The sequence below is a fragment of the Phacochoerus africanus genome, chromosome 4, assembly GCF_016906955.1.
Source record: "Phacochoerus africanus isolate WHEZ1 chromosome 4, ROS_Pafr_v1, whole genome shotgun sequence".
NCBI classification, from domain to species: domain Eukaryota; kingdom Metazoa; phylum Chordata; class Mammalia; order Artiodactyla; family Suidae; genus Phacochoerus; species Phacochoerus africanus.
The window spans coordinates 2,039,002-2,066,673 of NC_062547.1; the positions used below are offsets into that span (position 1 = coordinate 2,039,002).

At 66.1% G+C, this 27,672-nt stretch overlaps 2 protein-coding genes across 6 annotated transcripts; one reads left to right on the top strand and one right to left on the bottom strand.

Moving 5' to 3' along the window:
• The first annotated feature begins 1,004 nt into the window (after nt 1-1,004).
• SLC22A18 (solute carrier family 22 member 18) lies at nt 1,005-26,222 on the top strand. 5 transcript variants are annotated; one of them, XM_047774981.1, is made up of 11 exons: nt 1,005-1,419; nt 3,019-3,241; nt 5,681-5,778; nt 6,624-6,784; nt 7,219-7,351; nt 15,739-15,857; nt 16,979-17,086; nt 17,714-17,814; nt 21,134-21,235; nt 21,450-21,514; nt 24,010-26,222. In XM_047774981.1, exons 2-11 carry the CDS (start codon nt 3,098-3,100, stop codon nt 24,281-24,283), a joined length of 1,305 nt encoding a protein of 434 aa, XP_047630937.1. In that variant the 5' UTR covers nt 1,005-1,419; nt 3,019-3,097; the 3' UTR covers nt 24,284-26,222. The 5 variants fall into 5 exon arrangements, with proteins under 5 accessions (XP_047630937.1, XP_047630932.1, XP_047630933.1 ...); XM_047774976.1 differs by lacking the exon at nt 1,005-1,419 and adding an exon at nt 1,996-2,212; XM_047774977.1 differs by lacking the exon at nt 1,005-1,419 and adding an exon at nt 1,997-2,194.
• PHLDA2 (pleckstrin homology like domain family A member 2) lies at nt 26,151-27,190 on the bottom strand. The gene is made up of 2 exons (XM_047774982.1): nt 26,704-27,190; nt 26,151-26,463 (listed from the first exon to the last, which is right to left on the bottom strand). Exon 1 carries the CDS (start codon nt 27,108-27,110, stop codon nt 26,715-26,717), a length of 396 nt encoding a protein of 131 aa, XP_047630938.1. The 5' UTR covers nt 27,111-27,190; the 3' UTR covers nt 26,151-26,463; nt 26,704-26,714.
• Nucleotides 27,191-27,672: the final 482 nt, after the last annotated feature.

Sequence of the window (27,672 nt, forward strand, 5' to 3'; positions counted from 1 at the left end):
GGCCCCAGGAAGGACAGCTTCGTGGGAGACCCACCTCCCACCCTTCCCCCTCCCCCCACGCCCTGGCCCTGCCCTGGCTAAAATCTTGTTGGGGTCCCTGAAAGTGTGACATTGAGGTGGGCCCTCAGGGAAGAGTAAGAGTAATAAGCGCTGTCCCAGGGACCCTCATCAACCCACTGGGTCTCCTCTCATCCGGGGTCGGAGCCTTGCACACTATCTCTGAGTCGTGGCTCCAGCTTGGACCACAGCCTCAGGCTGCAGGCCCCCGCACCTGTGTGCTGACCCACGTCTCCAGCCCCTGGAGCACTGAGCCCCAGCAATTTCCCCCTGGAGACCCCCACACGCCCCCGCTCCTTCTCAGCTGACAAACACCATCAGGACACCCCCTCAGCTCCTCCTCCCCCCGATATGCAGACTCTCACCCTCCGCTGCCACCGCCTGTCCAAGTCAGGTCTGTAGAAGCCTCACTGCCCTGGCCCACCCCCTTTGGTCCCTGAGCAGCACATAAGCCTGAGGTTTCTTCTAGAACAGAAGGCGAGGGAGTTCCTGTCGTGGCTCAGTGGTTAACGAATCCGACTAGGAACCATGAGGTTGCGGGTTCCATCCCTGGCCTTGCTCAGTGGGTGAAGGATCCGGCGTTGCCGTGAGCTGTGGTGTAGGCTGCAGACATGGCTTGGATCTCAAGTTACTGTGGCCCTGGCGTAGGATCCCGGTGGCTGCAGCTCCAATTAGACCCTTACCCTGGGAACCTCCGTATACACGGGTTCAGCCCTGGAAAAGACAAAAAGACAAAAAATAAAATAAAAAATAGAAGGCGAGCTTAGCACCCTGCCTCGGCTCCAGGTACACACAGCAAACCTACATGCTCGCAGTCAGGGTATCATTCCCTTACACATTCCGCACGTGCAGGCACATGCAGACACAGGCAGGCACACGCCTCTGTGGACTGAGTACCCAGAGCACTCGGCACAGAGCCCGGCACACAGAAGGTGCTCAGTAAATGTCGGTCGTTTCCAGGAGGCTGCCCGTTTCACAGCCCAACACCCAGCAGCAGAGGCGTGGTGGGGGCCTCCAGCCCCTGGGATCCTGCCAGCTCATCCTTAAGACTCTGCGGAGGGGGTCACCTCCACTGAGAAGCCCTCCTCCCAGCCCCACCCAGACCAGCCTCACCCAGTGGAACACTCGCAGCAAGTTTCTCTGGGAGGCCGGGAGGCTGTGAAGCCCTGGGTTGGGAGCAGGCGCTGGGGCAGGGCGGAGTGTTGGTGGTGCGGCTAAGGGAGCAGCTCTCCAGCACTCCCTCGGGACCAGGAAGCTCCCTGCGTCCCGAGCCCATCTTGACAAATACTTAGGCGGATCCAATTGTCTCTGCTCCAACCACTTCCACCCACCCACGCCCCTTGTGTGGCAGGAGGAAGAGTGGTGAGTAGCCAGCCCTCTCCTGCCAGCCTCGCCCCCCGCCCCAGATGGCAGTTCCTCCACATGGCCCACTCTTGGGGGAGTGGGGTGTGAGCCACGCCCCCGCTGACTTAGGCCCCCTTACCCCTCCCTGCAAGGCCCCACAGCGCTCCCGGGATCCCTGGCTCTGCGCTTCATTGGAGGACTTTGGCCTGCCCGCCCTGGGCACCGCGCTGCTCCTGTCCGCCCCACCTGTCTCAGGCTCCTCGTCCCGGCAGTTTTCTGCTCTGCTGAGCTGTAGTTAATGCCCAGCAGAGGGGACCTTATTTTTGACATTGGCCTGGTTCTAGGCTGCAGGGCCGGGCACCGGGTGCTGCGCGGTCCTGAGAGGGCATCTGGCTGCTTATCTGGGAAACCCTGCCTGGACCCAAGGGGGCGTCTGTGTGCCCCCGGGGACCCTGGCTTGGGCTCTGGGTGGCTGTAAGGGGGGCGCGGCCAAGGGACGGCCTGAAGCCATGAATACCTGCGTGGGGTTGGGAGGGCGCCGGTGGGGGGCGGGGCCCGCTGGGGGCGTATCGGGCTCGGCCAATGAGAGTGCGGAGGCCGCGCGTGGGCGGGGCCTCCCGGTGGGCGGCCCCTGGTCAGCCCCGGGGGCGGACTGGAGCCCACCCCGGAGGCTGGGTATCCCAGGCCACCGAGAAAGGGCGGGTTCCCGAGCCCAGCCCTGGAAGGGCCAGACCGGAGCTCACCTCAGGAGGGCCTCTCCCGGACGGTGCCAAGCTGACCCCTGCGAAGGCAGGTACCAGAGCTCGCTCCGGTGAGGGCGGCCCCTGACCTGCTCCTCTCCGCCTCTGCCGGCTTCCCCGAGGTCCCCTCACCCCGGGATGGAAGGGCGGCTGGGCACAGCCCGAGGTCCTCTCCTCGACGTCACCCCAGGCCCACCCCTGAGCCCGGGTTAGCCCGGGTTCTGAAGGCCGCCTTTGGGTCCAACTGAACAGCCAGGTGTTAATTTAGAAAAACTTTGCGGAGGCGCCCATGGATCCACAGAATCTGGCTGGGGAGCAGACAGGGGCGTGTGGGGAGCAGATAGGGCCCTGCTGCAGGGGGTGAAGCCCAGCTGCCCTACCTGGGGGCCTGGGAGGCTGAGCTCTCCCCAAGTCTGACCCCCAGACTGCTCCAGAAGCCCCTCTGGTTCTGGCTGGAGGAGCTAGGCAAAGAGGCCTTACACTGGAAGCAGCTCCACAGTGTGTTGTGGGGAGGACTAAACCCCCCACCCTCCCAGCACAGAGACCCAAAGCAGCCCCACACCCACAGGTGTGACCTACTTGCGCTGCAGTCAGCAACTGCCCTGGGCCTGGCTCCCTCTGCAAACAGGGCACTGCACCTGGCCTGCGCTGGTGGGGAAGGTCCTTGACTCGTTCCACAGTGGCTGTGTGCCCGGAGACCCAGAGTCTTCTGTCGTGCAGGGGGTGGAAGGGCACTTGCCATGCTGTCCAAGAGCAAGGCTGGCCCAGGGTCATAGGCGAGTGGCTGGAGAGCCCACTGCGAGTCCTGCGGCCCTGTCCTGGCCCACAGGCCCTCTCAGCGCTGCCTGCTCCATGACTCAGCACCTTCTCCTTGCAGAGCAGGACTTTTGCCCCCTGCCTGCGCCTCCAGCTTCCAGTTCAGATCCTACAGTGTCTCCCAGCAACACCTGCCCAGGATGCGGGAAGCCGGGGCCCCCAGGGGCCGGGGCCGGTCCCCCAGCGGGACGCGTGCTCTGAGCCTGCCCCAGGTCATCCTGCTCACCTACGTCCTCTCGGCCCTGGAGCTCACCTGCCTCTTCATGCACTTCTCCGTCCTGCCTGTGAGTAATCCCTCTCGGGGCGCCCGGCCACCAGCGGGCCCTCAACCTGACTCACCTTCCATCTGTGTGCTGGCGGGGGCTGGGATGGCCGGGGCCCCTTGCCACACAGGAGCTGAGCAAGTTAACAGACCCAGGCCCTCGGCCTCTGGACCCCCTCGCTGGCATGTCCTGGGCCGGCCGTCGGGACCGCTCCCTGCCCTGGCTGTCCTGGCTCCATTCCACCCACCCCACCTGGGGGCCTATGCCCTATCAATTCCGGAGTCGCTGCCCAGCTCACTTCCTTGTCATACCCAGGCCTCTTCTCAGGTGTCCTGGCAGTGGGCCCTCCCTCCCCACACCTGCCGGGTACCTGGAGCCACGCCCCCTCCCCTCCGCATGTCCATGCCCCACGTGGTATTTCCTGGTTTTAGGCCATTTCCATTCCCCCAGCCAGGGTGGGAGGGTGGGATTGAGCCGTCTCATTCCCGGCCCGGCCAGAGCAGCCGGTTGGTTCAAGTGGCCACTGTGGCTTCCTGATGCCCACCCCCACCCCCGCCCTTGTGCACACGTGATCTTTCCTTCAACCAGCCCCTGCAGCTGGTCCACAACGGCACCCAGAGCCCCGGAGGTCCTTTTCTGCCTGGTCTGGGTGGGGCCGAAGCACCAGCCACTGGCCACTTTTAAAAGTTCCCCAGGGGGGAGTTCCCATTGTGGCTCAGTAGGTTAAGAACCCAGCATAGGGTCCATGAGGATGCGGGTTCAATCCCTGCCCTCAATCAAGGGGTTAGGATCCAGCATTGCTGCAAGCTGTGGTGGAGGTCGCAGATGCGGCTCAGATCCTGCGTGGCTGTGGCTGTGGTGCAGGCCAGCAGCTGCAGGTCCAATTCATACCCCTGGCCTGGGGACCACCATATGCTGCGGGTGCGGCCCTAAAAAGAAATAATAAAGTGAAAGTTCCCCAGGAGATTCTCAGGAGCAGCCTGGGCCTGGGGATCTGGGGGGAGGGGGTGTCACCTTTGTCCCCATCACGGGCATGGCAGGGGTCCCTGGCCAAACCCAGGCCACTTGCACCGAGTGCCTCGGTCTGAGCCCCACCACCCCCCTTAGCAGCCAGGTGGCCTGGACAGGTGCCCTGCTATCCTCATCATAAAAGGGGTGACAGCTATCCCTCCCTCAAAGGACTGGTGCTGGGGTGACGAGTGAGCAGTTGACATCCAGGCACAGGACAGCTGCTGGTGCTCCCTCCCTCCCACTGGCTCTCCTGGGAGGGGCGTGTGTTTGTGCGACAAATGCTCGCAGGTACTATGAACACCTGTTCTCAGAACTCAGAGTCATGCAGACTAGACCACGTGCGCCCCCACAGCTGGCAATCCTGAGGGTTGGTGACACCCATGGACAGTAGCCAATGTGTGGTTAGACTGTGCCGCGGGAGGGGCACTGGGTGCCGCCGAGGAGTGTGGCAGGTTTGGGGTCAGCAGTGACCTTGAGCAAAGTTTTCAAGGAGACACAGGATGGAGTTCCTGACATGGCTCAGCAGTTAGCAAATCCGACCAGCATCCATGAGGACGTGGCTTCAATCCCTGGCCTCACTCCGTGGGTTAAGGATCCGAGGCTGCCGTGAGCTGCGGTGTAAGTCACAGATGTGGCTCGGATCTGGTGTGGCTGTGGCTGTGGTGTAGGCCAGCAGCTGCAGCTCCAATTGGACCCCTAGCCTGGGAACCGCCATATGCCGCGAGTGCGGCCCTCCAAGGACAAAAGGCAAAAATAAAAAAGTAAAAAAATAGAGGAGACACAGGAGTGAGCGAACCAGTGCAAAGGCCCTGGGGCAGTCGTGGGACCAGTACTGGAGAAGGAGATGCTGAGGCCAGGAGGGGCCTCACGGACCCCGCGAGGGTGGAGGCCAAGCAGGAGGCGAGAAACAGCTGGAATCTGACCTGGAGTTGCTGATGGATTCGATGCCAGTGGGCAAGAAATGGGGGCGGGGCAAGGGGAGAGGGATGACCCTGAGGATTTGGACCCCAACCCTTGGGAGAGTGGAAGCGTCAGCCGTGGAGCAGAGCAGCTGGTCTTGGAGGGGGACGGGGAGCCGTTTCTGGCCGTGCTGGGTCCTGGCGGCTTTTGACACCGAGCACAGAGCCAGGGCACGATGGGGTTTGTTCCTCTCCTCAGCCGTTTGAGGTGAGCCCCACAGAGGGGAGGAGGCCAGCAGCTGTCTTCACTGAGCGCCGAGTCCCTGGAGCCTGGACCCAAAGGCCCTGTCTGCCCCCCTCCCACAGGAGAAGCAGCCGGGCCTCGGGGCCCTGGGTCTCCCCAGGGGCACAGCGGAGCGGTCAAAGCCAGACCCGCAGGTCCCTCCCACCCTGCTCAGGGCCACCCTCCTGCCCCCTGCCCCCCAGGGACCCCAGACTGCGGGTGCTGGCGCCCTGCCCGGTGCTTCCCATGGCCCCTCCTATGTTTCAGTACCTGTCCCGGAGGCTGGGTCTGGATTCTGTCGCCTTTGGCTACCAGCAGACTCTGTTTGGCGTGCTTCAGCTGCTGGGCGGGCCCTTGTTTGGCAGGTACCACGGGGCAGGGAAGTTTGGGGGCCCTGGCCCTCGAGAACCCAGGTTCTCCCTTTGGAGATCACGGCCTGGCTTAGGCCAGGCTTCCAGACCTCACACTGGGCCCTCCTAGACAGACACCGAGGCGCACGTGAGCTTTCGTCCCTTTGAGGCTGGGTCAAGCCCCTGCTCCCAGGGCATCCCCACCCGTAACTTCCGTTAGTTCTGGTTTGTGGCCAGAGAGAGAACTTAATCGGTGAGTCATTCATGGCTAGAAGTGCCAGTGCCACAGAGCTGGGGGTTTCACCAGGAGCTCTTCTGGAAAAGACAATTCTGGGGGCTGGGACCCCCATGGGTCTTACTGCCGCTGAGGCGCTGGGCTCAGGGACGTGGCGGCAGACACTCTCCCACCAACCCTGCTGTGGACAGGCCACGTGGCAGGAGTCAGATCTCTAGAGAAACTCCACGGAAAAGAAGGGACTCCAGACTCACTAAAATCGGCCAGAGCAGGGGCTCTGGGAGGGTTTCCTGGGCTTGAGCCTGGGAAACGCTTTCCATAAAAAACACACACATGCCCTTGGTCCATTCGCGCCCACGAGTCATTCTCCTGGGAGTGGGAACGATCGCCCAGGTCAGACGCCCCAAGGTCACGGAAAACCGCCCGTTGGAAGGATGGAGAAACAGCCCTGAGAGGAGGGGGGCCAGTAGCGGGGCGGGACCCAAGCCCTCCACCCTCCACGCGGCCTCTCGGCAGGGGGGGAGCCCTCAGGCCCGGAAGAGCGGCCGTCTCCGGGGTGGGTGCGGGGCAGCAGGGGGAACCCTCTTTTTACACCAGGGAGGGTCACAGGTGTGGGGCCCCACAGGTTCGCAGACCAGCGCGGGGCGCGGGCAGCCTTCACGCTCTCCTTCCTGGCGTCCTCCGGGCTCTACCTGCTCCTGGCGGCTGCCTGCAGCCCGGCCCTGCCCGGCGTGACCTTACTCTTTGCCTCGCGCCTGCCGGGGGCACTCATGCACACGCTGCCAGGTAGGGTCGGTAGGGCGCCTCCTGGCCTTGGCAGGGCAGCGGGTGGGGGTGGGAGCTTGGGGGGCGGAGGGCAGGACCGGAGCGGGGGTCTTGGTGGGCGTGGCCCGATCCAGGGCCGGGGGGGCAGAGGCCTCTCCCAGGGTGCTGATCTAGTGTCGGGGTGATGTGGGGGTGTGGCATGGTGGGGCGGGGTGGAGGGGGTGGGCAGCACGTGCGTGGCCTGGGAGCAAGTCAGGGTGCAGCAGGTGACGGGGGGTGGCGGGGGGACGGGGCGGGTCGGAAGGGTAGAAGGGCGTGGGGTCGTGGCCTGTGGGGTCTGGTGTGGGGCGCCGAGGGGGCGATGTGAACCCCGGGCCTGCAAGCCACGCCAGGGTCAGAGAGGCACTGGCCACGCGGGGGTCGGGGCGCTGCTCAGCCCCCGTCTCCCCCTCTAGCTGCCCAAATGGTCCTCGCGGACCTGTCTACGCCTGAGGAGCGGCCCACGGCCCTCGGCCGGCTCGGCCTGTGCTTCGGGGTCGGTGTCATCTTCGGCTCTCTTCTCGGCGGGACCCTAAGCAGCTCGTGCGGGTGAGTGTCTGTGGTAGCGACCCAGCAGGGGGTGGGGGGTGCCAAAGGGTGTGGGTACTGCTCAGGGCAGCCAAAGACCTGCCGCCTCTCTGGGCCTCAGTCTCCCACGTGCAGGCAGAGCGATTGGATCCTGGGAGGGTGACCTGCCCGGATCCACCGGGTGGGGGTGGCCACTGGGTGTGGCCTGTGTGGTGAGCAGGGTCCGAGGGCCTGGCAGAGAAGTGGTGAGCAGGGCCAGTGGGGCACCAGCGGCAGGGGCGGTGCGGCTGGCAGGGGGCGCCGGGGCCTTGCATGGGCAGGCCCATTTGGTCTGTGCGCCTTTGGGTGCTTGGGTGCTGGGCTACTGAATTTTCTTTCTTTCTTTCTTTTTTTTTTTTTTTTGTCTCTTTAGGGCCGCACCCAAGGCACATGGAAGTTCCTAGGCTGGGGGTCCAATTGGAGCTGCAGCTGCCGGCCTACACCACAGCCATAGCAACACGGGATCCTTAACCCACTGAGCCAGGCCAGGGATGGAACCCACGTCCTCATGGGTCCTACTGGGATTCTTAACCCCACTGAGCCACAATGGGAACTCCTGGGCTATGGAATCTAAAAGGAAGCAGATGGCAGGCCTTGGGGGTGGGAGGGGGGTGCCGGCACCTCCCTGGGGTGGGGATGCTGGGGGCAGTGGGACCCCTTGCCTCTGGAAAGAGTGAGTGTGGCTTGTGGGGTAGGGGTGGGAGGGGAGTGTGAACTAAAGCTCCCTATTGCCCTTCCTCCCGCGGGTTCGCACACCCAGAGGTCTGGGGTCTTCCCAGCCCCAAGACCCTCATGCTGGACTCAGCTCCTGCCAGGCGTCCTGCAAGCCTCAGGCAGCGGCTTTCACACGTGGTCAGGGAGCGGACCCCATTCTAGGGACTGACCCTGCAGGCGCCCAGGCATGCTTAACCTTGGACCCGGGACACCTGGGCCTGGAGAGGCCCTGCCTGGAGAGACCAGATGCTCTGCTGCCCTCCCCATCCCTCCCCCCCCTTCCCCCCCCCCCCCCGGGCCTGGCTTCCTTCATAGGCATGGGCCTTGAATCTGCCCTTCTTGCAGGCCAAGCCCTTGGTTTTGCCGGGGGTCGGGGGGACGGGGCCCGGCCCGGCCATGGGTAGGGGACCTGAGGCCCTGTGCCGGCTGGTAACCTGCCCACCCTGCCTAGGCCTGGAGAGTGGCCCTGGGACTTCAGTCAGGAGAGGGACCTTCCTGGTGTCTCCTGACACCTGGTCTTGCCATCTTGAATGACCCTAGGCCAGCCCCTGGGCCTCTGGGGACTTGAGTTTCCCCAGGCTCCCCAGGCCCTCCATGAGCCCTGGATTTGGCAGCAGGGGGATGGCTGAGCCCCAGGGATCGGGGACCGGAGGGCACAGGGGCCTTGTCAAAGCCTCTCTCTGGAGGGAGGGAGGTCTGTTCATGGCCTCTGCCTCCCGCCGTCCCCAGCATCTTCCTCAGAGCCAGGTGGGGGGCGGCCGGCTCTGCTAAGCGCTTGCGCAGTAGGCCGGGGTAAGCACGGGGCAGGACTGCTTCGTTCTCGTGTTTCCTCTTCTGTGTTGTTTGAACACCTGCTAAGTGCGTGCCCTGGGGGTCCAGGCTCTGGGACATGGTGCTGAAGTCAGGCCAGGCCTCGGGTGACAGAGCCAGGCATGGCATCCTTTAATGTCACCGCAAGGTGTCTGGAGGTAGAGACATAGCAACAGCACAGGCCCCGAGGCGGGGGACCTGAGAAGGCCCGTGTGGTGGGAGGGGAGGAGCAGGGAGAGGACGGAGCGGGGGCGGGGGGGGGGGGGGAGCCTCGGGACGGCCATGGAGCCCGGGGAGGGTGAGCAGGGACAGGGTGACCAGGCTGTTGTGTCGAGGATGTGGGGCTAGGGCCTCCGCAGGGAGACCCGTGAGGTCCCACGGAGCCAGCCCAGGCGGGAGGGGCCACTGGCTGGCTGTGGCGGGGAGAGGGCAGGGGCCAGGTTCTGGCTTGGTTTTGCTCATGGCTCGGATGGACGAGGCCGAGCCCGGGCTCTGGGGCTGGCCTTGGGGCAGCCATGGGCCTCGCTGGGATCCGAGCTGCCCGCGGAACCTGCGGGAGTGGAGTCTCCGTTGGTCCAGTCCGGTGCCTGATAGACGACGCATGACGGAGCTCGGAGTGAGTGGCTGGGTGGGGGGAGTCTGCGTTGGAGGAGAGTGGGTGGTTTCTGAGCCCTGGGAATGGGTTCAGATGGAGGCCGGTGCCCAGCACTTGGTGTCGGAAGCCAGGGTCAAGAGGAGGCACGTGGGAGTTCTCGTCGTGGCTCAGGGGTGACGAACCCGACTGGGATCCGTGAGGACTCAGGTCCGGTCCTTGGCCTCGCTCGGTGGGTTAGGGATCCGGCGTTGCCGTGAGCTGTGGTGTAGGTCACAGACGTGGCTCGGATCTGGTGTGGCTGTGGCTGTGGTGTAGGCTGGTGGCTACAGCTCCCATTCGACCCCTAGCCTGGGAACTTCCATATGCCGCGGGTGCGGCTCGAAAGAAAGAAAGAGAAAGAAAAGTCACGGAAGGACCGGAAGGGAAGAGGACATGCTGGTGAGCCGGCCCAGGATGGGACCCGCCGCCCGTGACCGCAGATTCTGCCAGGAGCAGGGCTGCCTCCCCCTTTGCGTGGTGCGGGTGGAAGCGACTTGGATGGACACGGGTGCTCTGTGTGCTGGGGAGAGAGGGGAGGGGGTCAGGGGCCGAAGGGGGTGCGGGGGAGGGAGAGGTGGGGCCTGGAGCAGCCCCCCCCAACCCCGTGCTGCCCTCCCCCCGGGACTCTCCGCACCCACACGGGTGGTTCACCTCCCAGCCCATCTTCTGCCATCATGGGCCATGGGGCCACTTTCCTCACCGTCCCAGGTCCACACACACACATCATACAGCCGCGCACACCTACACACAGGCCTCCATGGCCAGCCCCCCATGTTCCCTCCTGTCAGGGCCTGCCCTTTCCTTCAGCCCAGCAGCCAACCCAGAAGACACCCTCCCAGCAGCCCCTGGAGGCCTCCACCGCCACCCTTACCTTCCAGAGCTTTCCACGCATGCCAAGATCTAAGGCCCTTTATAGCTTCCTCCGAAGGATGGAGGAAAGGAGGCCCCAGGAGGGAAAGAGCCCCCCCGGACCCCCCAGACCCTGTCAAGGCCCGGGGAAGGTGGAGCCCCGTGGCACCAGCAGGTGCCCTGTGTCACTTGTCCAGCCCCCCTGCTGGCCAGCAGCCTGCTCTGCCTCCCAGCACAGCCCTCGGCCACGGCCAGTGAGACGTAAGAAACACACTCCGTACCCACTTCCCTTCCTCCAAGGCACGAGGCAAGGTCTCCCTGGAGACTCCCCCATGCCCTCGCCCCTCCCCGTGCCCGTCCCCGAAAGGCCCCAGCCATGCCCCACCCCCGCCAGGGAGCAGGTGGAGGGAAGGAGTGGCCTTGGCAGCCACTGCCATGGGCTGGGCACTGGTATAACTGGTTTGGGCCCAGCCTGGAGCCTGGGGCTGGGAGGCCTGCTTCCTGTGGAGGGGCCCGGGTCTGGGCCCTGAGTCACTTAGCCGGTGAGGGGGCACCTCTGTGATTCATGACCTTGAGCCCGGCACCTGGCATCCTGCGGAGGCCTCGACCGTCCCCTCCCCCAAGTGGCCCCGTGCCCCTGGGGTGGGCAGCACCAGCCTGCTAAGCCCACGGGAGCTGGGTCCCAGGCTAGGGGCCGTCCGGGGTCGGATGTGAGAAAGGGGGGCCAGCTGTCAAACCCCGCTGATGGAAGGATCAGGCAGAGCCCAGGCCTGATTGCTGGACTTGGGGGAGGGGTCTTTGAGGGACCCCTACCCCTCAGCCCTAAAGGGTGGCCCCACACGGCAAATCCCAGGCATCACAGAGACCCCAGTCAAGCTCCCAAGGGCTCTGTCCCCCTGGAGGTGGCCACCAGTGTGGCCGCTCATTTAGGCCTGGGTTAGGGAGCATCCAACCATAGACCCTAGAGGTCAGGCAAGGCTTCGCCAGTGTCACCAGCTGGCTGGCATGAGGTCCCGCTCTGCCCCAGCCCTGCACTGCGCCCAGCGGGCCCTCGGTGACTCAGCTGCTATGACCCTACTCCTTTTCTGGAGGCCGAGGAAAGCCGGCCTCCCCAGGGAGGTATATCAGCCCTCGGTCCGGGCTGGGAGATGGGAAGCCCTCATCCTGCCAATGGAAAGTTTCCGCCGTGACACGAGCGTCCCTGGAGTTAATGAGTAGACATGTGGGCTGCCCTGCACGTCTGGGGGACAGGAGTGACTCACCAGTCAGCCAGGCCGCCCGCCCTACTTTGGACTCCAGACGGCTCAGCCAGAGGGCTTGTGCGACCCCCGTGCCGGGAGTGGGCAGGACTGGCTGGCCCCGCAGGGAGCCCTGGGTGGCTCGGCACCGGGAGGCCTACCGACACGGCATACGTGGGGGGGAACAGCAGCGCTGGACCTCAGCGTAGACCCGGCAGCCGGACAGTGTTCCAGGCAGAGAGAAAGCCGGTGCAAAGGCCCTGGGGCATGAAGGAGCCTGGGGCTTGCCCAAAGGACAGACCCTAGGGGACACAGAGGGCTCCAGAGGGTTAGGCCGGACACAGATTTGGGGCCTTTTTCTGGGACCTGGAAGCCAGACGGGGCTGAATGAGGAGAGACCCCACGAGACGTCCATACTCAGAGCCTGTTCTAGCTACAGCGCCCGCCTCCCAGCCATGGACTGTGGGGGGCCGGGGGCAGGAGGCCTTCTCCCCCCAAGCTCAGGCTGGACAGACACCTGGTGGCTCTCGGGAGCCTCTCACAGCCAGGCTTCACATAAAGCTGGGTCCCAGCTGACCCCAGCCTGTCCCCCCCAGGTTGGACAGGACAGGGGTATGCAGCCCCGGAGGCCCTGAGCCCCAACCTGCGGCCAGGCCGGGGGATCTTGGCTAAGTGCCACCACCTCTCAGAGCCCCAGAGCAGGCAGGGGAGCTGTCACCTCTGAGCCGGCCGAAACGACCTGTAGAGAGTTCAAAAGCACAGAGTCCACGTTGGGCGGGCCGATGGCCAGGCCCGTCTGATAATGTCACCTCGGCAAGTTCCGGGCCCTCGAGATAAGGATGAAAGGCAAAAGGCAGTGTGTGCGGCCGCTGCCGTTTGACCAGCGCCAGTGGCCGCCGTGACAAGCGTGGTTGGCTCCAGGGGCTGCCCTCAGCAGGACACATGGTGGGCTGGGTCCAGGACAGCCTCGGGGTGGCACAGGGGGTCCCGGAGGGTAGCCCCCATGAGTCCAGCCCTCATTTGCATTTGAGGAAAGAAGGTCACCCAGCAAGGCAGCCATGGAGAGGGGACAGAGGACTCGGGTGTCCTGAGTCCGGCCCAGGGCCCTTCCAAGGTGTCCACGGGCCTGCCCATCCAGTCTCCGCTCCAGCCATTCAACCCGAATAAAAGCAGTGAGTGGACAAAGACACACGAACCCCGCCTGCCTCATGGTCAGCACTCAGTTTGTTAAAACAGTCCAAGGTCCAGACCAGCATCCCGGAGGGCTCAGGGCCGGAGGAGACTCTGGGGTGCGTTGCCCAAAGGCCCCTGGGCTGTGTCTCGGGTGACAGACAGAGCAGCGCCGGGTGAGGGCATGAAGCAGGAGGGTGTTCCCCCCACCCCCGAGAAAGTTCCCCCGCCCCCGCCCCCGCCCCCCTCAGGAGGCCCGGAGCCGCTGCGTTTTCCTCCGGTCCGACCGTCGCTCTCCTTTCTGGCATCTTGTCCAGGGGTCAGAGAGAGCTCTGCGGGGGCGGGGGGGGGGGGGCGGGGAGGATACGCCAGGCTCCCCTGGGGCATCTGCGGGCCTCAACGTCCTCCAGGGTCCCTGTGTCCTCTTGTGTTCGCCGGCCGCCACGCAGGGAACAGGAGAGGTCTCAGGAGAAGGGGCCTGGCTCCCTGCCACCCAGCCCTTGCTTGTCACCAGCCTCCCAAAATAGCCATCTAAGTGGCCGCCTCTGCTTTCACGCATTTCCGGGGCATCTGGCAAAGAAAGCTGGCTTTGTCCCTGCCCGGACGGCCCCCAAGCAGTGACGTGGGGGCCTCTGAGGCCAGAGTCCTGAAGAAAAAGGGCCCCTTCTCTCTGGAGGTGGCCATCGGGGCTGGGGAGTCCCTGTCGACCAGGGAAGGGGGCTGCGGGGCCCCCACCCAGCCTCGTCCCTCCCCGGGGATCTGAGCAGATGCCTCACCCTAGAGTCCAGTCCCTGCTGACCCTTTCTGCCTGGAAGCCACTGGACACCCCGTTTGTTTGGAGGTCCCAGCAGCTAGGAAGCCCCAGTGCCTGGCATCGCAGGCAGTGGGCGTCAGCTGGGGGAGGCAGAGGTGGGCCAGCAGGGGAGGGAGGGTCAGCGGCACATGCAGGGCAGACAAGCGGCAGCACTGACCGCCTGTGTGAGCCCAGGCAGGTCCCAGCCCGACACACGAGGGGCAGTTGAGGCCCAGCCTCCGTGGTGCTGGGGTCAGAGCCCTGGCCTGTGTGGGGTTCCTGCAGGAGGTGTGGGGGTTGCACCTGCGGTGGAGGGGGCGCCTGGGGAGGTCTTGTCTTTGAACTCTGGGGAGGGTCACGGGCAGCTAGTGGCCGCCTCGTGTGAAGGTGCAGAGGCCGTCCTCCTGGACACCGACCAGGTCTGGGCAAGATTTTTGTCGTCCTTGTAATCGCCTCACACATTTGGTCCACGATCTGATGCCCACGGGGGTCTTTATACACGGTCCTCCCCGGCCCACTTGCTCTCAGGGGCGGATGCTGGCCCCAGAGGAGATCCAGCCCTTCTCAGAGGACGGGGTGCCCACGGGGGAGGAGGGGCAGGGCCTCACAGAGAGGGCCCTTGCAGGATGTGTAGGAGTTCTCTCTGCTGCTGAGGGGCAGGGTGTTCAGCTGTGTGCAGGCCTGGAGGTCGAAGCAGCCAGGCTTGGGGAGTTCTCATTATGGTTCAGGGGTAATGAATCCGATGAGTATCCATGAGGACACGGGTTTGAGCCCTAGCCTTGCTCAGTGGGTTAGGGATCTGGCATTGCCATGAGTTGTGGTGTAGGTCACAGATGTGGCTCAGATCCTCAGTTGCTGTGGCTGTGGTGTGGGCTGGCAGCTGCAGCTCTGATTAGGCCTCTAGCCTGGGAACTTCCAGATGCCAAGGTGTGGCCCTAAAAAGACAAAAAAAAAAAAAAAAGCAGCGTGTCTCAGTTAGCATTTCCTGTTTCACTCCTTATGTTCCTCCAGCCCCGGTGCCCTTGTTCCCAGGTGACACAGGCTGCCTGGAGCCTGAGGCCAAGTCAAAGGCCGAGTTTCCACATGGTGACTCATGGAGGGGGACGCTCCCGCAGAGGGGAAAGCCACGGGCCAGCTGGAGCCAGGGCCCTTGGTGCTGCGGGCAGACGGGAAGCCATCCTGAGGGCTGCGTCCTGGGTCTTTCAGGGACAATCGCCCAGCCCCAGGGCCCGGCCATGCCCTGCCCCCCTCCAGGAAATGGGGGGAGAGGAGGGACTCCCGAGGCCCCTAAGTGCAGCCCGTCCTCCCCTCGAGGGGACAGAGGCATGACGGTTCCCAGGACACAGATGGGGCCGCAGTCTTCCATGTGGGTAGGGGTCCGAGGGTCAAACCAGGCCCCCTGCCCACCTTCCCCATGTCTCCAGCCCCTCCTGGTCCCCCTGGCTCCAGGGCCACCTGGCATGGTGCACCCACCCCTCCTGAGTCACTGAGGGCAATAGTCACTTTCTCAGCCGACATCCCCCACACCCGGAGGCCCCCTCCAGTGCCCCCACTGGAGGAGGAGGGCTTGGGGCTCTGGGCACAGGGCCCTCTTCCCCCGAGACTCAGTTTCGCGATCTACAAAGAGGGCAGGACCTTGGCGCCTTGGCATCTGGGTAGCATCCTCCTGCTGGCTTTGGTTCCAGGGAACACGGCCCCCAGCACCCCTGCCCAGGACAAGGGCAGTCGGGGCCTGCCACACACCAGCCCTATCCTTTGGGGGCCTTCCTCACCCCTCAGCAGCCTGGGAGCCAAGTGCCCCCTGGAGGAGGGCTGCCCTCCCTAGGCCTCTGCCCTAGCCCTGAGGGAGCTCAGCATCCTGGCTCCGGCCACCGCGCACCCGCAGAGGCCACCGGGCCTCTGTGCTGGATCCGCAGCCTGAGTGTGGGGGGAGGGCAAGAGCTTCCTCTTCCCTCTTCGTCTGTCACCTAAGGAACGTGCCCTGAGCCTCTATGTCCCCCCTCAAGACCAGAGCCTGCGGGGACACGAGTGGGGTTGGAGCCGTTCTCAGCTGTCGAAGCCCAAGGTTGACCGAAGGGGCAGGTCGGGGAGACGCTGCAGATGACATCTGTGTCCTGGGCCTGAGCCCTGTGTGACCACGACTGTCGCCCCCCCCCCCCAGGATTCAGTGTCCGGTCATTGTGGCTCTTGTGGTCAGCCTCCTGGGAGCCGTCCTCAGCTTCACCTGCATCCCCACCAACACCAAAGTGGCCAGCGACCATGCCCAGCCTGTCCCACCAGGTAAAGCCCCCCGACGTACACCCCACCAGACACAAACAAAAGACGCCCCGCCAGGCACCTCCCGCCACGCATACCCCACCAGACGCTCCTCGCCAGTTACACCCCATGGGCTGCTTGGCCAGTGTCGAGTGTGAGCCCTCCCCTCGCAGGACCCCGGGCTAGGGCTCCCCCATGTCGGCGCTCCCTTCAGGGAGGGTTCACCAAGACACATGTGCCCGTGTGTCCAGGCAGCCCTGGTGGCTTCCCATCTGCTGGGGTAGGGGTTGCTTCAGGCGACGGGCCTGAGGGGCAGAGCGGGGACTCAGGGGCCACTCAAGCCCTCTTTCCTTCCCGGGGCCCCTCCTGGGTGCTGGGCAGCTCCCAGTGTCCGGCAGCATCGGAGCCGCACCTGGGGCGGACCCAGAGGGACCTGGGCTGGGGTGGTTAGCCAGGATCCTGAGGCCCAGAGCTGTGCCCAGGGATCAGACGATGGCAGAGCACAGCCAGGGTAGGGCACGTGGGCTCGGTATGCCTCCCAGGCCGCGCGAGGAGAGGCCAAGGCTCCGCAGGGTACGGGGAGGCCCCTCCAGGGTGTCCCGCCCAGCCACTTGGTGCCTCTTGGCCCAGGCATGGAGCGCATCTCCTCTGATGGAGAGGCCCCCCTGGAGCCGTCCTGGGACAGGAGGCCCTGAGCCACGGCTGTGATGGAGCAGCCCCGAAGGAGTCAAGAAGGAGGAGCTGGGCTGGGGGCATGGGAAGGACAGAGGGAAAGGGCCCAGGTAAGGGGAACCTGGGGGAGGGGACAGGCTGCCTTGCGACCTTGTCACGCCCTTGCCGGGGGCCAGGGCTGAGCGGGTGGCAGCTGCCCTGCTCGTGTGGGTCGGGGGAGCCGGGGCCTCCCTGGCTTGGAGCGCAGTTTCCGGGCCAGGTGGCCTCCTGGGTTTTGGAGGTCCCCACGGTCAGTCCCGGGAGTGACGGGCTGGCCGGTGTCCACGGAGGGGCCTCTGGGAGGAGATGCGCAGAGCTCCCACTGGAGGCGGGTGGACACCAGGCGGCAGAGCCTGCAGGCCTGGCCCCCGTGGCCCGCTCATCGCCCTGGGGCCTGGGCTGTCCGGTGGTCTGATGGCCCTGCCCGGCCCCAGGCAGGACCAAGGCCAGCGTGTTTGACCTGAAGGCCATCAGCCGCCTGCTGCTGCAGCCCGGCGTCCTGCCGGTGTTTCTCGTCAAGGTCATTTCCGGCTTCCCCTCAGGTGAGTCCCAGGCTGCCCAGCCAGGCATCCAGGGCCTGGGGCAGCTGGGAGTTCCCGGCCGTGGGGACCTTGCCCTCTGCCCTGTGTCCCGTGCTCCAAGCCTCCCCTGTGCCGCGTCCGGTCAGGTCTGTCCCAGAGATGGGGACGGCCCACGGGTTCATGCAGATGAGGTTGCACAGGCCAGAGGGGGCAGGACAGAGCGGCCAGTGTCTCCCCACGCCCCCAGCCCCCTGGGGACCTGCAGGACCGCGTCAGCTTGCCCCCGCCCCAGCGCTTCGAGGCCTGGTGGCTGCACCAGGTCACTGACTTTGGTTCTGAGCCAAACGTCCCACACCGTCAGCCCCAGGGCTCCATTTCCAGCCGCCCCCTCTGCATGGCCTGGGGCTCTGGCCACCCTGTCCTGTCCACCAGGCAACTTCCAGAACCTTCCTGCTCACAGCCCACAGCAGCCCTGCCGCGGAGGACTTGGGGAGGCCTCTGGCCCTCCCTGAGCAGGTCCCTGTGGCCGGGCCCCTGGCGCCCTGAGTTGTAGAGTGGTGGGGGGGGGGGGTCGGACCGGCACAACTGTGCAGGCTTGACCCCCACCCTCAGCTCTGACCCCTGACCCCTGACCCCCGCCTCACCCAGGGCTCTTCACTGTCATGTTCTCCATTATATCCATGGACTTCTTCCAACTGGAGGCCGCCCAGGCCAGCTACCTCATGTCCTTCTTCGGGGTCCTCCAGATGGTGAGTGGGTGCTGGGCGCATGGGGGTGGGGGCCCCCGCCCTCCCAGCCTCCTCCATGGGGCGGGCCTGTGTCAGGGGCCCAGACCGGGCACCTGCCCGACTCGGTTCCCCAGGAGCACGCGTGCCGGACGCACCCCCCACCCCAGGAACACCTTAGCTCAGGCCAGACTCCTCTCCCTGCTCGTGGCTCCCATGCCTGGGTCTGCGCCCAGGTCTCCCCCCCCCCCCCGCCACCCCCGTCTGCTGGAGGCCCTGTCCGGGGTGGGGGAGGCTGGGACCCCCGGCCTCCATCCAGAAGCAGTCGGAGGCCCCCGGTCCGCCCCTTGTACATCTGGGCTCCGGCCGTGGGCGGGACGGAGAGGGGAGCAGACTCCGGGGTGGGGGGCATGTTACGGAGAGAATGGCCAGGCTCTGTGCCACCGGGCGTGTGACCGCGGCGGGGACAGGTGGCGACGTGCCGCCGCCACCCGGGACGTCTGCCTGACAGCCGGAGCGCAGGAGGAGCTATTCTGGGATCTGCTGGAGCGGCCGAGAGGGCTCCGGGCTTCTCCGGAAGCGGGTGGCATTCCCAGCTCCTCCAGGCCATCTGCTCCCTGTGCCTCTCGGCCCAGGACCCGTCCAGGCCCTGGTACTAAAATAGCCACTGCGGGGAGGGGTCAGCCCCCACCCCACGGGGGGCCCTCGCGCTGGGGACCGGGAAGGGCCACCCTGGTGGGGAAGAAAAGAGATAAACAGAAAACAGCCACAACAGCGATAAGACTCTGAAGTCGGAGGCCAGCAGAGCCCTGTTCTAAATGGCTCCTCCCAGCTGACTGGTCCAGGCCACCAGCCCAAGCTTGTCCGGGGCCCTCCGGACGCAGGAGACTCCTCCAGACGCTCGGGGACAGACCTGGGTGGGCCTGCCCTGGACAGGCTTGGGCTCCAGCAGCTGGCACGATGGTGACAGAGGTGGCGGGATGCAGGAAAGAGCCACGGCGAGGCCTGGGGACCGCAGCACGGGCTGGCCCGGCGGAGGAGCCTGGGGAGGGCAGGAATCCATAGAGCGGGGTGGGGTGCTGGACCCCGGGCCCTAAGTTCCGTGAGGGAAGAAGGGGGCAGCTGAGGCCCTGAGCTGTGTCTGGACGCCCCCTGCGGAGGGGGCAGGTTGGCGGCTGGGTTCTGTGTCGCGGGGAGAGCCCTGAGCGGGCTTCGTCGGGTGCTCCCCACCCCCGCCAGGGTGGCCGGTCTGCAGGGTGACTCCTGCCTCCCGCCTGGCTCCCCCACAGCTGGTCTCCACGTGCTGCTTCCATCGCAAACCGTTCCCTGCCCCCCCCCCCGCCCCGAGGTGCTGGGTGCAGCCTGGTCCCAAGGAGGACCCACCGTCCCCCTCCCCAGCTCCCTTGAGGGGGGTGTTGGGTTGGGGTCTCAGCGGATGGCAGCCCAGGCGGCCCTAACACGAGGGGACCCTCCCGGTGGTGGGCCTGCAGCCCTCGGTCCCTCCTGCGGTGAGAGCTCCCCTCGGCCTTCATCTGCGCCCCAGCAGGGTGCGGCCGCCGTGATGGGGCGCTCCCGTCATCCGGGGGGGAGACAGAGGTGAGCCCCCACCCAGCAGCTGACCCGTCAGGGGGGACAAGGACTCAGGAAGGAGGATCAGGGCCCTTGGAGGGGCCGAGATGCTGCTGCGGATGGAGAGGCCTGGAGCGGGAGAACCACAGGGCCGGGAAGGGCCGCAGGTGCAAAGGCCCTCGGGTGGCTGGGCCGGCCTGCGGGGAAAGGAAGGGGCTCTGAAGACGTGTGGGGGGTGGTCTGCAGGGCCAGGGAGGACCCGGGTTTACTCACGTCCACGCGTAAACGGATGTGGTCCGACCAGCCCCCACGGCCCCCACCTGGCTGCGTCATAGCCGAGGTGGGCTCGGAGCTGGCTGCTCGGGCCAGTGTGACCTCAGAGGCAGGTGGTGGCGGCTGGGCCAGGGCCACGGCGGCGGGGAGTGGGGCCGGTGACCCGACACGGTCTCCGGGGGGAGGCTTGGGAGAGAGTTCGACGCCTGGTGAGTTTGTCACTGTGGTTTCAAGGAATAACCCAGACGCACAGGAGTTGAGGCTGTTTGTAAGCCGGGTCCTGGTCCCAGGGTCTGTCTGAAAAGCCACGGGAGGTTTCAGCCTCCTCCTGGGCTAGTGGTTCTCGCTCAGGAAGAGAAACTTGCCAAGGGGAGACCTTCCCTTTAAACAAACAGCCGAGATAAAGCAAAGGCGAGAGTCGGAGTTTTTGTCTCAGAGAGGGCGTCTCGGGTTCCGGTTTGAAAGAGTTTCATGATGCCAGGCCGGCCGGGAGAACAGAGATCCGTCGGGCTCCCCGGGCTGGGCCCACCCCAGATCACAGCCCAGCCGGGCACTGGGCACTGACCCCCGGCCCCCGTGGGCGCTGCTCCAACCCACTGAGCCCCGGGCACTTCCTGCCTGCGGAGGAGGCCAGGGGACCAGATAGCGAGCCTCACCCTGGCCTGGGAACAGCCTGAGGGCTGGCCTTGCCCTCTGAGTCACATCCCCTGTGTCCTGGCTGTCCCTGCTCCCAGCCCCTCCCCCCACCATCACCGAGAGGAGCCGAGGGCAGGAAGGCGAGCCTCAGCCTGACTCTGGCTCCTGGCGGCTGACCCTGGGGAGGGCCAGGAGGGCACCGCTGGGAGAGGAGCGAGGAGGTGGGGGGGCTCCTCGGGGAGCCTGGCTGCCCCCTCGTCGGGGGCCCTCGCCTGCCCAGGCTCAGCACAAGCCACGGGTGCTGGTCCTGGGGTCTGCTGCCCCGCACCCCAGCTCCACCCCAGCTCCGCACCCCCGCCAGCTCTGGGACCTCGGGCAGGGACACCAGCCCTGGGCCTCAGGTCACCTCCGTCCCTGGGGTGGCAGCCTCCTGGGTTGGGGGAGGACACAGGGCTCCTGCCTGCTGCCGGGGACCCTGCTGCCGGGGACCCGGCCCTGTGATGAAAATCTGTTTATCGCGCCGGCAACTGCAGAGATGAGCTTAGTTTTGAAGGTGGAACTAGGACCTCTGAGCAGCTGGCTTGGGGCGGGGGGGTGTCTGTATGTGTATGTGTCTGTGCGTGTGCTCGTGTGTGGGGGTGCCTGTGTGTGCATGCACGAGTGTGTGTGTCTGCATGTGTGTGAGGTGCCCAGGCTGCCTGCCCCATCTCCCCAGGGACCTCGGGGCCGTTGTGGGTACTGCAGGCCCACCCTTCCGCCCTGTGCCTGGTCACTGCGGGGCACAGCGGCAGGGCCCCGGGGGCTGCAGATGGTGGGGGAGGCACTGCAGCCGCCACAGCCCAGAGCCCCTCTCCCCCCTCCCCAGGTCATCCAGGGCCTGGTCATCGGGCGGCTGAGCAGCCACTTCTCCGAGGGAGCCCTGCTCCGGGCCAGCGTGCTGGTCTTCAGCGTGGTGGGATTGGCCATGGTGAGAGCGCCCCCCTCCGGCGACCCCCACAGAGAGGGGTCCCAGGCCCCCTCCCCGGCCCCCATCCTCACCCAGGGCCCCTTGCGTGGGACGGGCCATCCGCCCTGGTCCCTCGAGGCCCCCGGTCACCGGGGCCCTGTCCCCCCACCCCCCACCAGGCACTGATGACCCATGTCTTCCACTTCTGCCTCCTGTTGCCCGGCCTGGTCTTCAGCCTGTGTACCCTCAACGTGGTCACCGACAGCCTGCTGACCAAGGCCGTGTCGGCCTCAGACACCGGTGAGTGAGGCAGCTCGAGCCCAGAGCCAGCCGGCCCCCTCTTTGGGAAGCTTGCCGAGCCGTTCCAGGCAGAGCAGCTGCCCTGGCACCTGCCCGGCCCCAGGGGGTGTTGAGTAGGTGGGGAGACTGGACCCTGAGTGGGCAGGTGGGGGCGGCGGGCAGAGAGGGCCCCGGGAGACCTCTGCCCAGCCAGGCCTGGGGAGGGGAGGAGGGCTTCCGGGAGGTGGCCTCTGGCTTGGCTCTGAAGCTTGGGCAGGGTGTCAGCAGAGAGGAGGCAGGAAGATGGTGTCCCAGGCCTGGCCTGGTGACAGAGGTGAGGCACGAAGCTCTGAGCGCTGCCACGAAGGCCGGCTGGGAAGTTGGGCCCCGGGGCTCGGAGCATCCGAGGCGGCCTTGTCGGCACAAGGAGCCAGCTCTGTCCCTCCCCACACGCGGCACACGCACGGAGGTGTGCAGGTGCGTCCTGGGCGAACCAGGGAACACACAGCTACTGGGACATCCCCAGGCCACGTGGGGACACTCAGGCACCCTCAGACGTGGGCCCCCAGCAGCCACTCTGCACCTGGCCTTCTTTTCCCTCCCTCCCTCTCTCTTTCCTTCCTTCCTTCCTTCCTTTCTCGCTTTCTTTCATTTTTTGTCTTTTTAGGGCCGCACCCACTGCATATGGAGGGTCCCAGGCTAGGGGGTTGAATCGGAGCTGCAGCTGTCAGCCTCCACCGCAGCCACAGCCACACTGAATCTGAACTGCATCTGCGACCTACACCACAGCTCACGGCAGTCCTGGATCATTAACCCACCGCGAGGCCAGGGATCAAACCCGCATCCTCATGGATCTCAGTCAGGTTTATTACCGCTGAGCTGGGGATTCTCCAGCCTTCTTTCTTGAGACCAAGGAGTCTTCCGCACAGACTAGGGGGTCCCTGGGCCCAGTGGTGCCCAGGCTTCTGCACCCACGATGCCCCGGGCTTGGTATATAAGTTGACGGCAGGGCCTCCTATGGTCTGGTTGAGGTCAAAGGCCCCCGCAGCAGCAGAGTCTTCAGCCTGACCCTCTGTCCACTCACCTGCCTGCCTTGGGGCGGGGGGGTGGCTACACACTGAGGTCCAGAGACCCAGATGAAAACAAGGAGGCTGGCGATCCCTTTGTGGCTCAGCACTAACAAACCCGACTAGTGTCCATGAGGTTGCAGGTTCGATCCCTGGTCTCGCTCAGTGAGTTAAGCATTACCATGAGCTGTGCCGTAGGTCCGAGACGTGGCTTGGATCTGGTGTTGCTGTGGCTGTGGTGTAGGCTGGAGGCTGTAGCTCCGATTTGACCCCTAGCCTGGGAATGTTGGTATGCTGAGGACGTGGCCCTTAAAAGACCGAAAAAAAAAAAAAGAGAGAGAGAGAGAGAGAGAGAGAAGGCTGACTGGCAAGGGTGTTCTCAGGGCTGCCTTGGGAACCTCAAGACCTTCCAGACCTGTGGCTCTGTGGCCCTGGGAGGCCAAGCTGGTCCTGGAGGGCTTCCTGGAGGGAGTGGCCTGGTACTTTGGAGAGGCCAGGAGGAGAGAGCAGGGGGAAGAGGCCGGTGAGGTGAGGGCGGGCCGGGAGGGAGGGAGGAGGGAGGGGCAGATCTGGGCCACAAAGAGGCACCACCCCCCAGCTTAGGAGGAGAAGGAGCTGGTTCCCAGCACCAGCCTGGGAACCGAGACCACAGAGGGGGTGGTAATTGCTCCCTGGTGTCTGCAGTGGGTGTGGGCGGATGGGCGGGGCTGCTCTTAAATCCTCCGCCTCCCCACTCTGGTTCTGAGCCTGGGCGGGGCCTCGCCAGGCCCCGCCCAGCTGACCCCCAAGCAGGGCTTTCCAGCTCCCCGAAGGGAGGGCTCTGAAGCCCGGGAGCCTGGGACCCTCTGAGCAGATGCCCGTGTTGACAGCTGGTGAGAGGGCCGTGGAGATGGGGGCGATGGGTTACGGGGTGCATGCAGCGCTGTGAGCCTGGGAAGTGGGTGCTGAGACGCAGGTGAGGGCCCTTGAGTGCCCAGAAGCCCCTCCCCAGCCCCATGGGTGTTCCCTCCTGTCCATTTCAGGGCAGTAGGGGCTCTGGGGGTGACACGGGGCATGTGGTGGCCCTCCTTGCTCCGCAGCCCAGCCCCCACCACGGTGCCTGGGGAGGACCTCTCCCCCACAGGCCCACCTCCCCAGCTCCCGTCTCCCTGACTGGGCTGTGGGGAGGGGCCTGGCCCACAACCCGAGGCCCTGTTCCCAGGCTCCTCCTGTGCAGGGGAATTTTCCAGAGCAGGGCAGAGGCTCGGTTCCACATGGAGGAACACCCAGGCCCCCGCCCCCCCCCACATGGCTGGGGTGGGGGGGGGTCTGCAGGGAGCAGGCCTGGGTGGCGGGAGCGGGAGCGGGGGCGGGGGTGGAGAGGGGGTCGGGGGAGACAGGGAGGTCCTGGGCGGCCGTGTCCAGGACTTGGGTGGCCTAGGCCTGACATGACTCTCCCCCCCACCGTAGGGACCATGTTGGGCCTCTGTGCCTCTGTGCAGCCGCTGATGCGAACGCTGGGGCCCACCCTGGGCGGCCTCCTGTACCGCAGCTTTGGAGTCCCTGCCTTTGGCCACGTGCAGTTCGCGGTCAACTTCCTTCTCCTCCTGGTCCTCTGGAGGCAGCCCATACCCCGGAAGACAGACAAAGCCCCGTGACCGCAGCCCCCGGGCACCGACTGGCAATAAACTCCATCAGCACCGCTTCCAGCCTGGCCTCTCAGGCTCCCACCGGTTGGGGGTGACGGATGGAGCCTTGGGTGCCGGAGGGCTTTTCTGAAGGAGGGCATCAGCGGCTGGGCCCCAGGGCTCTAGGGAGCACAATCCCCCAAGATCCTCCCGGTGTGAGGTGGGCCCCACTCTTGGAGCCCATTGCCATGAGCAGCGAGTGCCCCTGGCCGCCACCCAGACAGCTCTGCCCGTATCCCCAGAGACAAGGAGCTCTCTGCTCACCCCTTCCTACCCTCTGCCCCAACACGGCCCCCCAGCCGCAGACTGAGCCCGCTGCCCACACACCATCTTTTATTTTTGAAGGTGCTGCCACTCGTGAACAGAGACGGGACAGGGTTGTTTTAAAAGATCCGAGATCCCGGCCAAGAACCCTCACTTCACACTGCGGGGGCCCAGCGGGTAGAACCAGGCGTGCAGGCCCGGGAACTGGGGAGCAGGGTCCCCTCCCCCTCCCCCTCCCCCTCCTGGCCGGGGTTCTGTGGAGGAGGGGTACCAGGCACGGGGAGGCCAGCCAGCTGTGACCAGTGCCCAGTTTAGAGAGGACAACCTTGTCATGTGCCTACCGACGCCCCTGAAACCCTGGCGCACCCCCCGCCCCGACACGCACAGGCTGCCTTCAGAAGAAGCCATCAAAATTCAGAATCCTTGCCCTCAGAATTCCACAGTCCCAGCTGGAGGGGCCTCAGAGCCAAGCCCCCCCACTCGCCCAGCCCGAGCGCTCAGGCCAGACCCCGCCTCCAGGAACGGGGGTCTCACCCACCCTCTGACCTTGGCCCTTCACCCAGAGGCTCTGGCAGGGAGGGGGGCAGGACGGGGTGCACCCTGGGGTCAGCGCAAGCCCTGGAGCCGGTCTTTCGGTCTTCCGTACTCTCTGGAGGAGCCCCCTCCCTGTGTGCAGTGGGGCTCTTCAGTGTCCCAGAGGAAAAGTCACGGCGGGAATGGCTTCTTCTCTAGACCTGGCAGCAGGGCTCCTGCCGCCGTCTCACGCCCGGGGCCCAGCGCGAGGCCTGTGGTGGCGCCCCCCGCCCCCCAGCAAGGCTAAGGGACCGACATCAGGGCCCAATGTCGGTCCTTCCCTGCCCGCACCCCTGCCTCCCTCGCCTGGCACCCCCTCCAGTCATAAGGGCGAAACGGAGCCCCTCGCCAGGCCGGGGCCGGCAGCCTTTCCCTGCCTCCCTCCTGGGCTTCTTCGTCACCTACAAGACCTTCTGGACGGGGGAGCCCTGGACGCGCCGTTCCAGGCAGGAAGGGCAGGAGCCCGCTTGTCAGGTACCTCAGGCCTCCCCAGGCCAATGTCACGTCCTGGGCCCCTCGGACGTTTCAGCCTCCTGCCGCCCCAGCAGAAGCCATGCGGGCCTCTCTCCCATTTGCCCAGAAACCCCGCGTGCCTGCTGGCCTCACACTTCAGGCACCGGCCAGCAAGGCCTGGCAGCTGGTCCAGCCAAGCCATGGCGGGGAGTTTAAGAGGAGCCCAGCGGGGCGGGCAGCCAGAGGCCTGAGGGCTTCCTTTCAGGGGGCTGGGCAGGTGGCCGGGCAGGTGGGCAGGAAGGGACAGCTGGCATCCGGCACCCCACCTAGTGCCGGGGCAGCTCAGATGGGGGGAGCCCACCGACCGTGAGCGACTGCCCAGAGCAGCCCTGCGCTGTCCTGCTGGTCCACACCCGGAGCGGAAGTCAGCCAGTGCCAACCCCAGGGCACTGCGCTGGGGAGAGGCTGCTTGGCAAGGAGGGTGTGGCCAGGGTCCAGCGGATGACAGTGTTCATTCAAGGCGCTTTTCCTCGCCCTTCCGAGGCCTGTGGTGGCCACTCCCCCCACCCCCGAAACATGGAATGAAGGAGCCACCGACTCCCTCCCCAGGAAGCTCACTGCGCCACTGCCAGCTGGTAGTAAAGAGAACTGGTCAAGGAGTTTATTTGGAATGGACATACTGGTGAAAAATATATATATATATATATATTAAGACAGATGGTTTTACCACAAATACCATCAAAATAAATACATAGATAGTCCAATAATTTAATGCGCCCGCACAGCGGGGGTGAGGCTCTGCGGTTCCGCACGGGAGGGTCCTTCTCTGCCTTTGTCCTCGCCGTGGTCAGCGGCTGGCCTCCCGCCCGGGCTCGCGGCCCCAGGAATCCCCCGGGCTCCTGCCGGCGCAGCTCGCGTCCGGCCCGACTCGTCCAGTGTGTGGTTCCTGTGGAGAGAGTGAGGGTCAGGGAGCTGTGCCCAAGCCCGGGCCGGGGTCAGCCTGTGGGTCCCTCGAGGCCCCGACACGGAAAGGGCAAGCGACGGCTCCTGCCGCGCGCCCCAGCCGCGCCGCGAGGGCAGAGCACCCCTGGCCCTGTCCGCGGTGCCCCCCAGGCCGGGCAGGACCTCCCTCGCCGCCCGAGGTCGAAATCGCTCCTCCCCTAGGACCCGGGCGGCCGGCACTCACCGCGGCGGCGCTCAGGGCGCGCGGGCCGTCGCGGCCTCGGGCTGCGCGGCCGGCGCGGCGCGCTCCTGGCGGCTGCGGAAGTCCTGCAGGGCGCGGCGGTTCTGGAAGTCGATGAGCGCCAGCGTGATGGCCGCGTTCCAGCAGCTCTCGCCCGCGCAGCGGAAGTCGATCTCCTTGCGGTCAGTGGTGACGATGGTGAAGTAGACGTACTTGCCCGTGCGCTCCACGCAGTCCACCTTGAGGATGGAGTGGAAGCGCAGCTCCTTGGGGCGCGCGCCGGCGCCGGTGGGGAAAAGGCTCAGGCGGTCGGGGGTGAGCACGCCGCGCTTCTTCTTCCACAGCTGGAACAGGCTGTCGCTGCGCTTCTCCAGCTCGCCCTCGCGCAGCACCTCGCCGGGGGTCTTCATGTCGGCCGGTGCTGCGGGCGCGGTCGGGAGCGCTCGGAGGGTGGCGGCGCGGGCAGTGTGCGCTCCTGCCGCCGGGGCGCAGCCTTTATAGCGGCCCCGCCCCGCGCGCTCCGCCCCGCCCCTCCAGGGCACGCCCCTCTCGGCCACGCCCCCGGCCCTTCCGCCCGCGCCCCACTCCCGGGCCCAACCCGCCTGGGTCCCTCCAGGCTGGCCACCCCCGGGTTGCGCTCCGCATCCTCGCCGGGGACCGCCCCCCCCCCGCCCCGAGGTCACCCCCTCCCCCTTGTGTGCAGCCCGCGGCCCCCTCCCCCTCTCCCCCGGCGCCCCAGCCCCCCAGCCCCGTGGAGCGACTCATGGTCCCCACCCCGCCCCGGACGCCGGCCCCACGGAGGAATGCGCTGCGGCCGGCCCTGCCCGCGGTGACTCACTGCCCCGGAGCACCGGGAAGCGCCCGCGGCCGGGGCCGGCCCGGGGCGGGGAGTCGGCGGGGCCCAGACCACCACCCGCCAGGGCCCCAGCCCTGCCGCTCTGATCCGGGTGTTCGTGGGGAAGATGCCGTCCT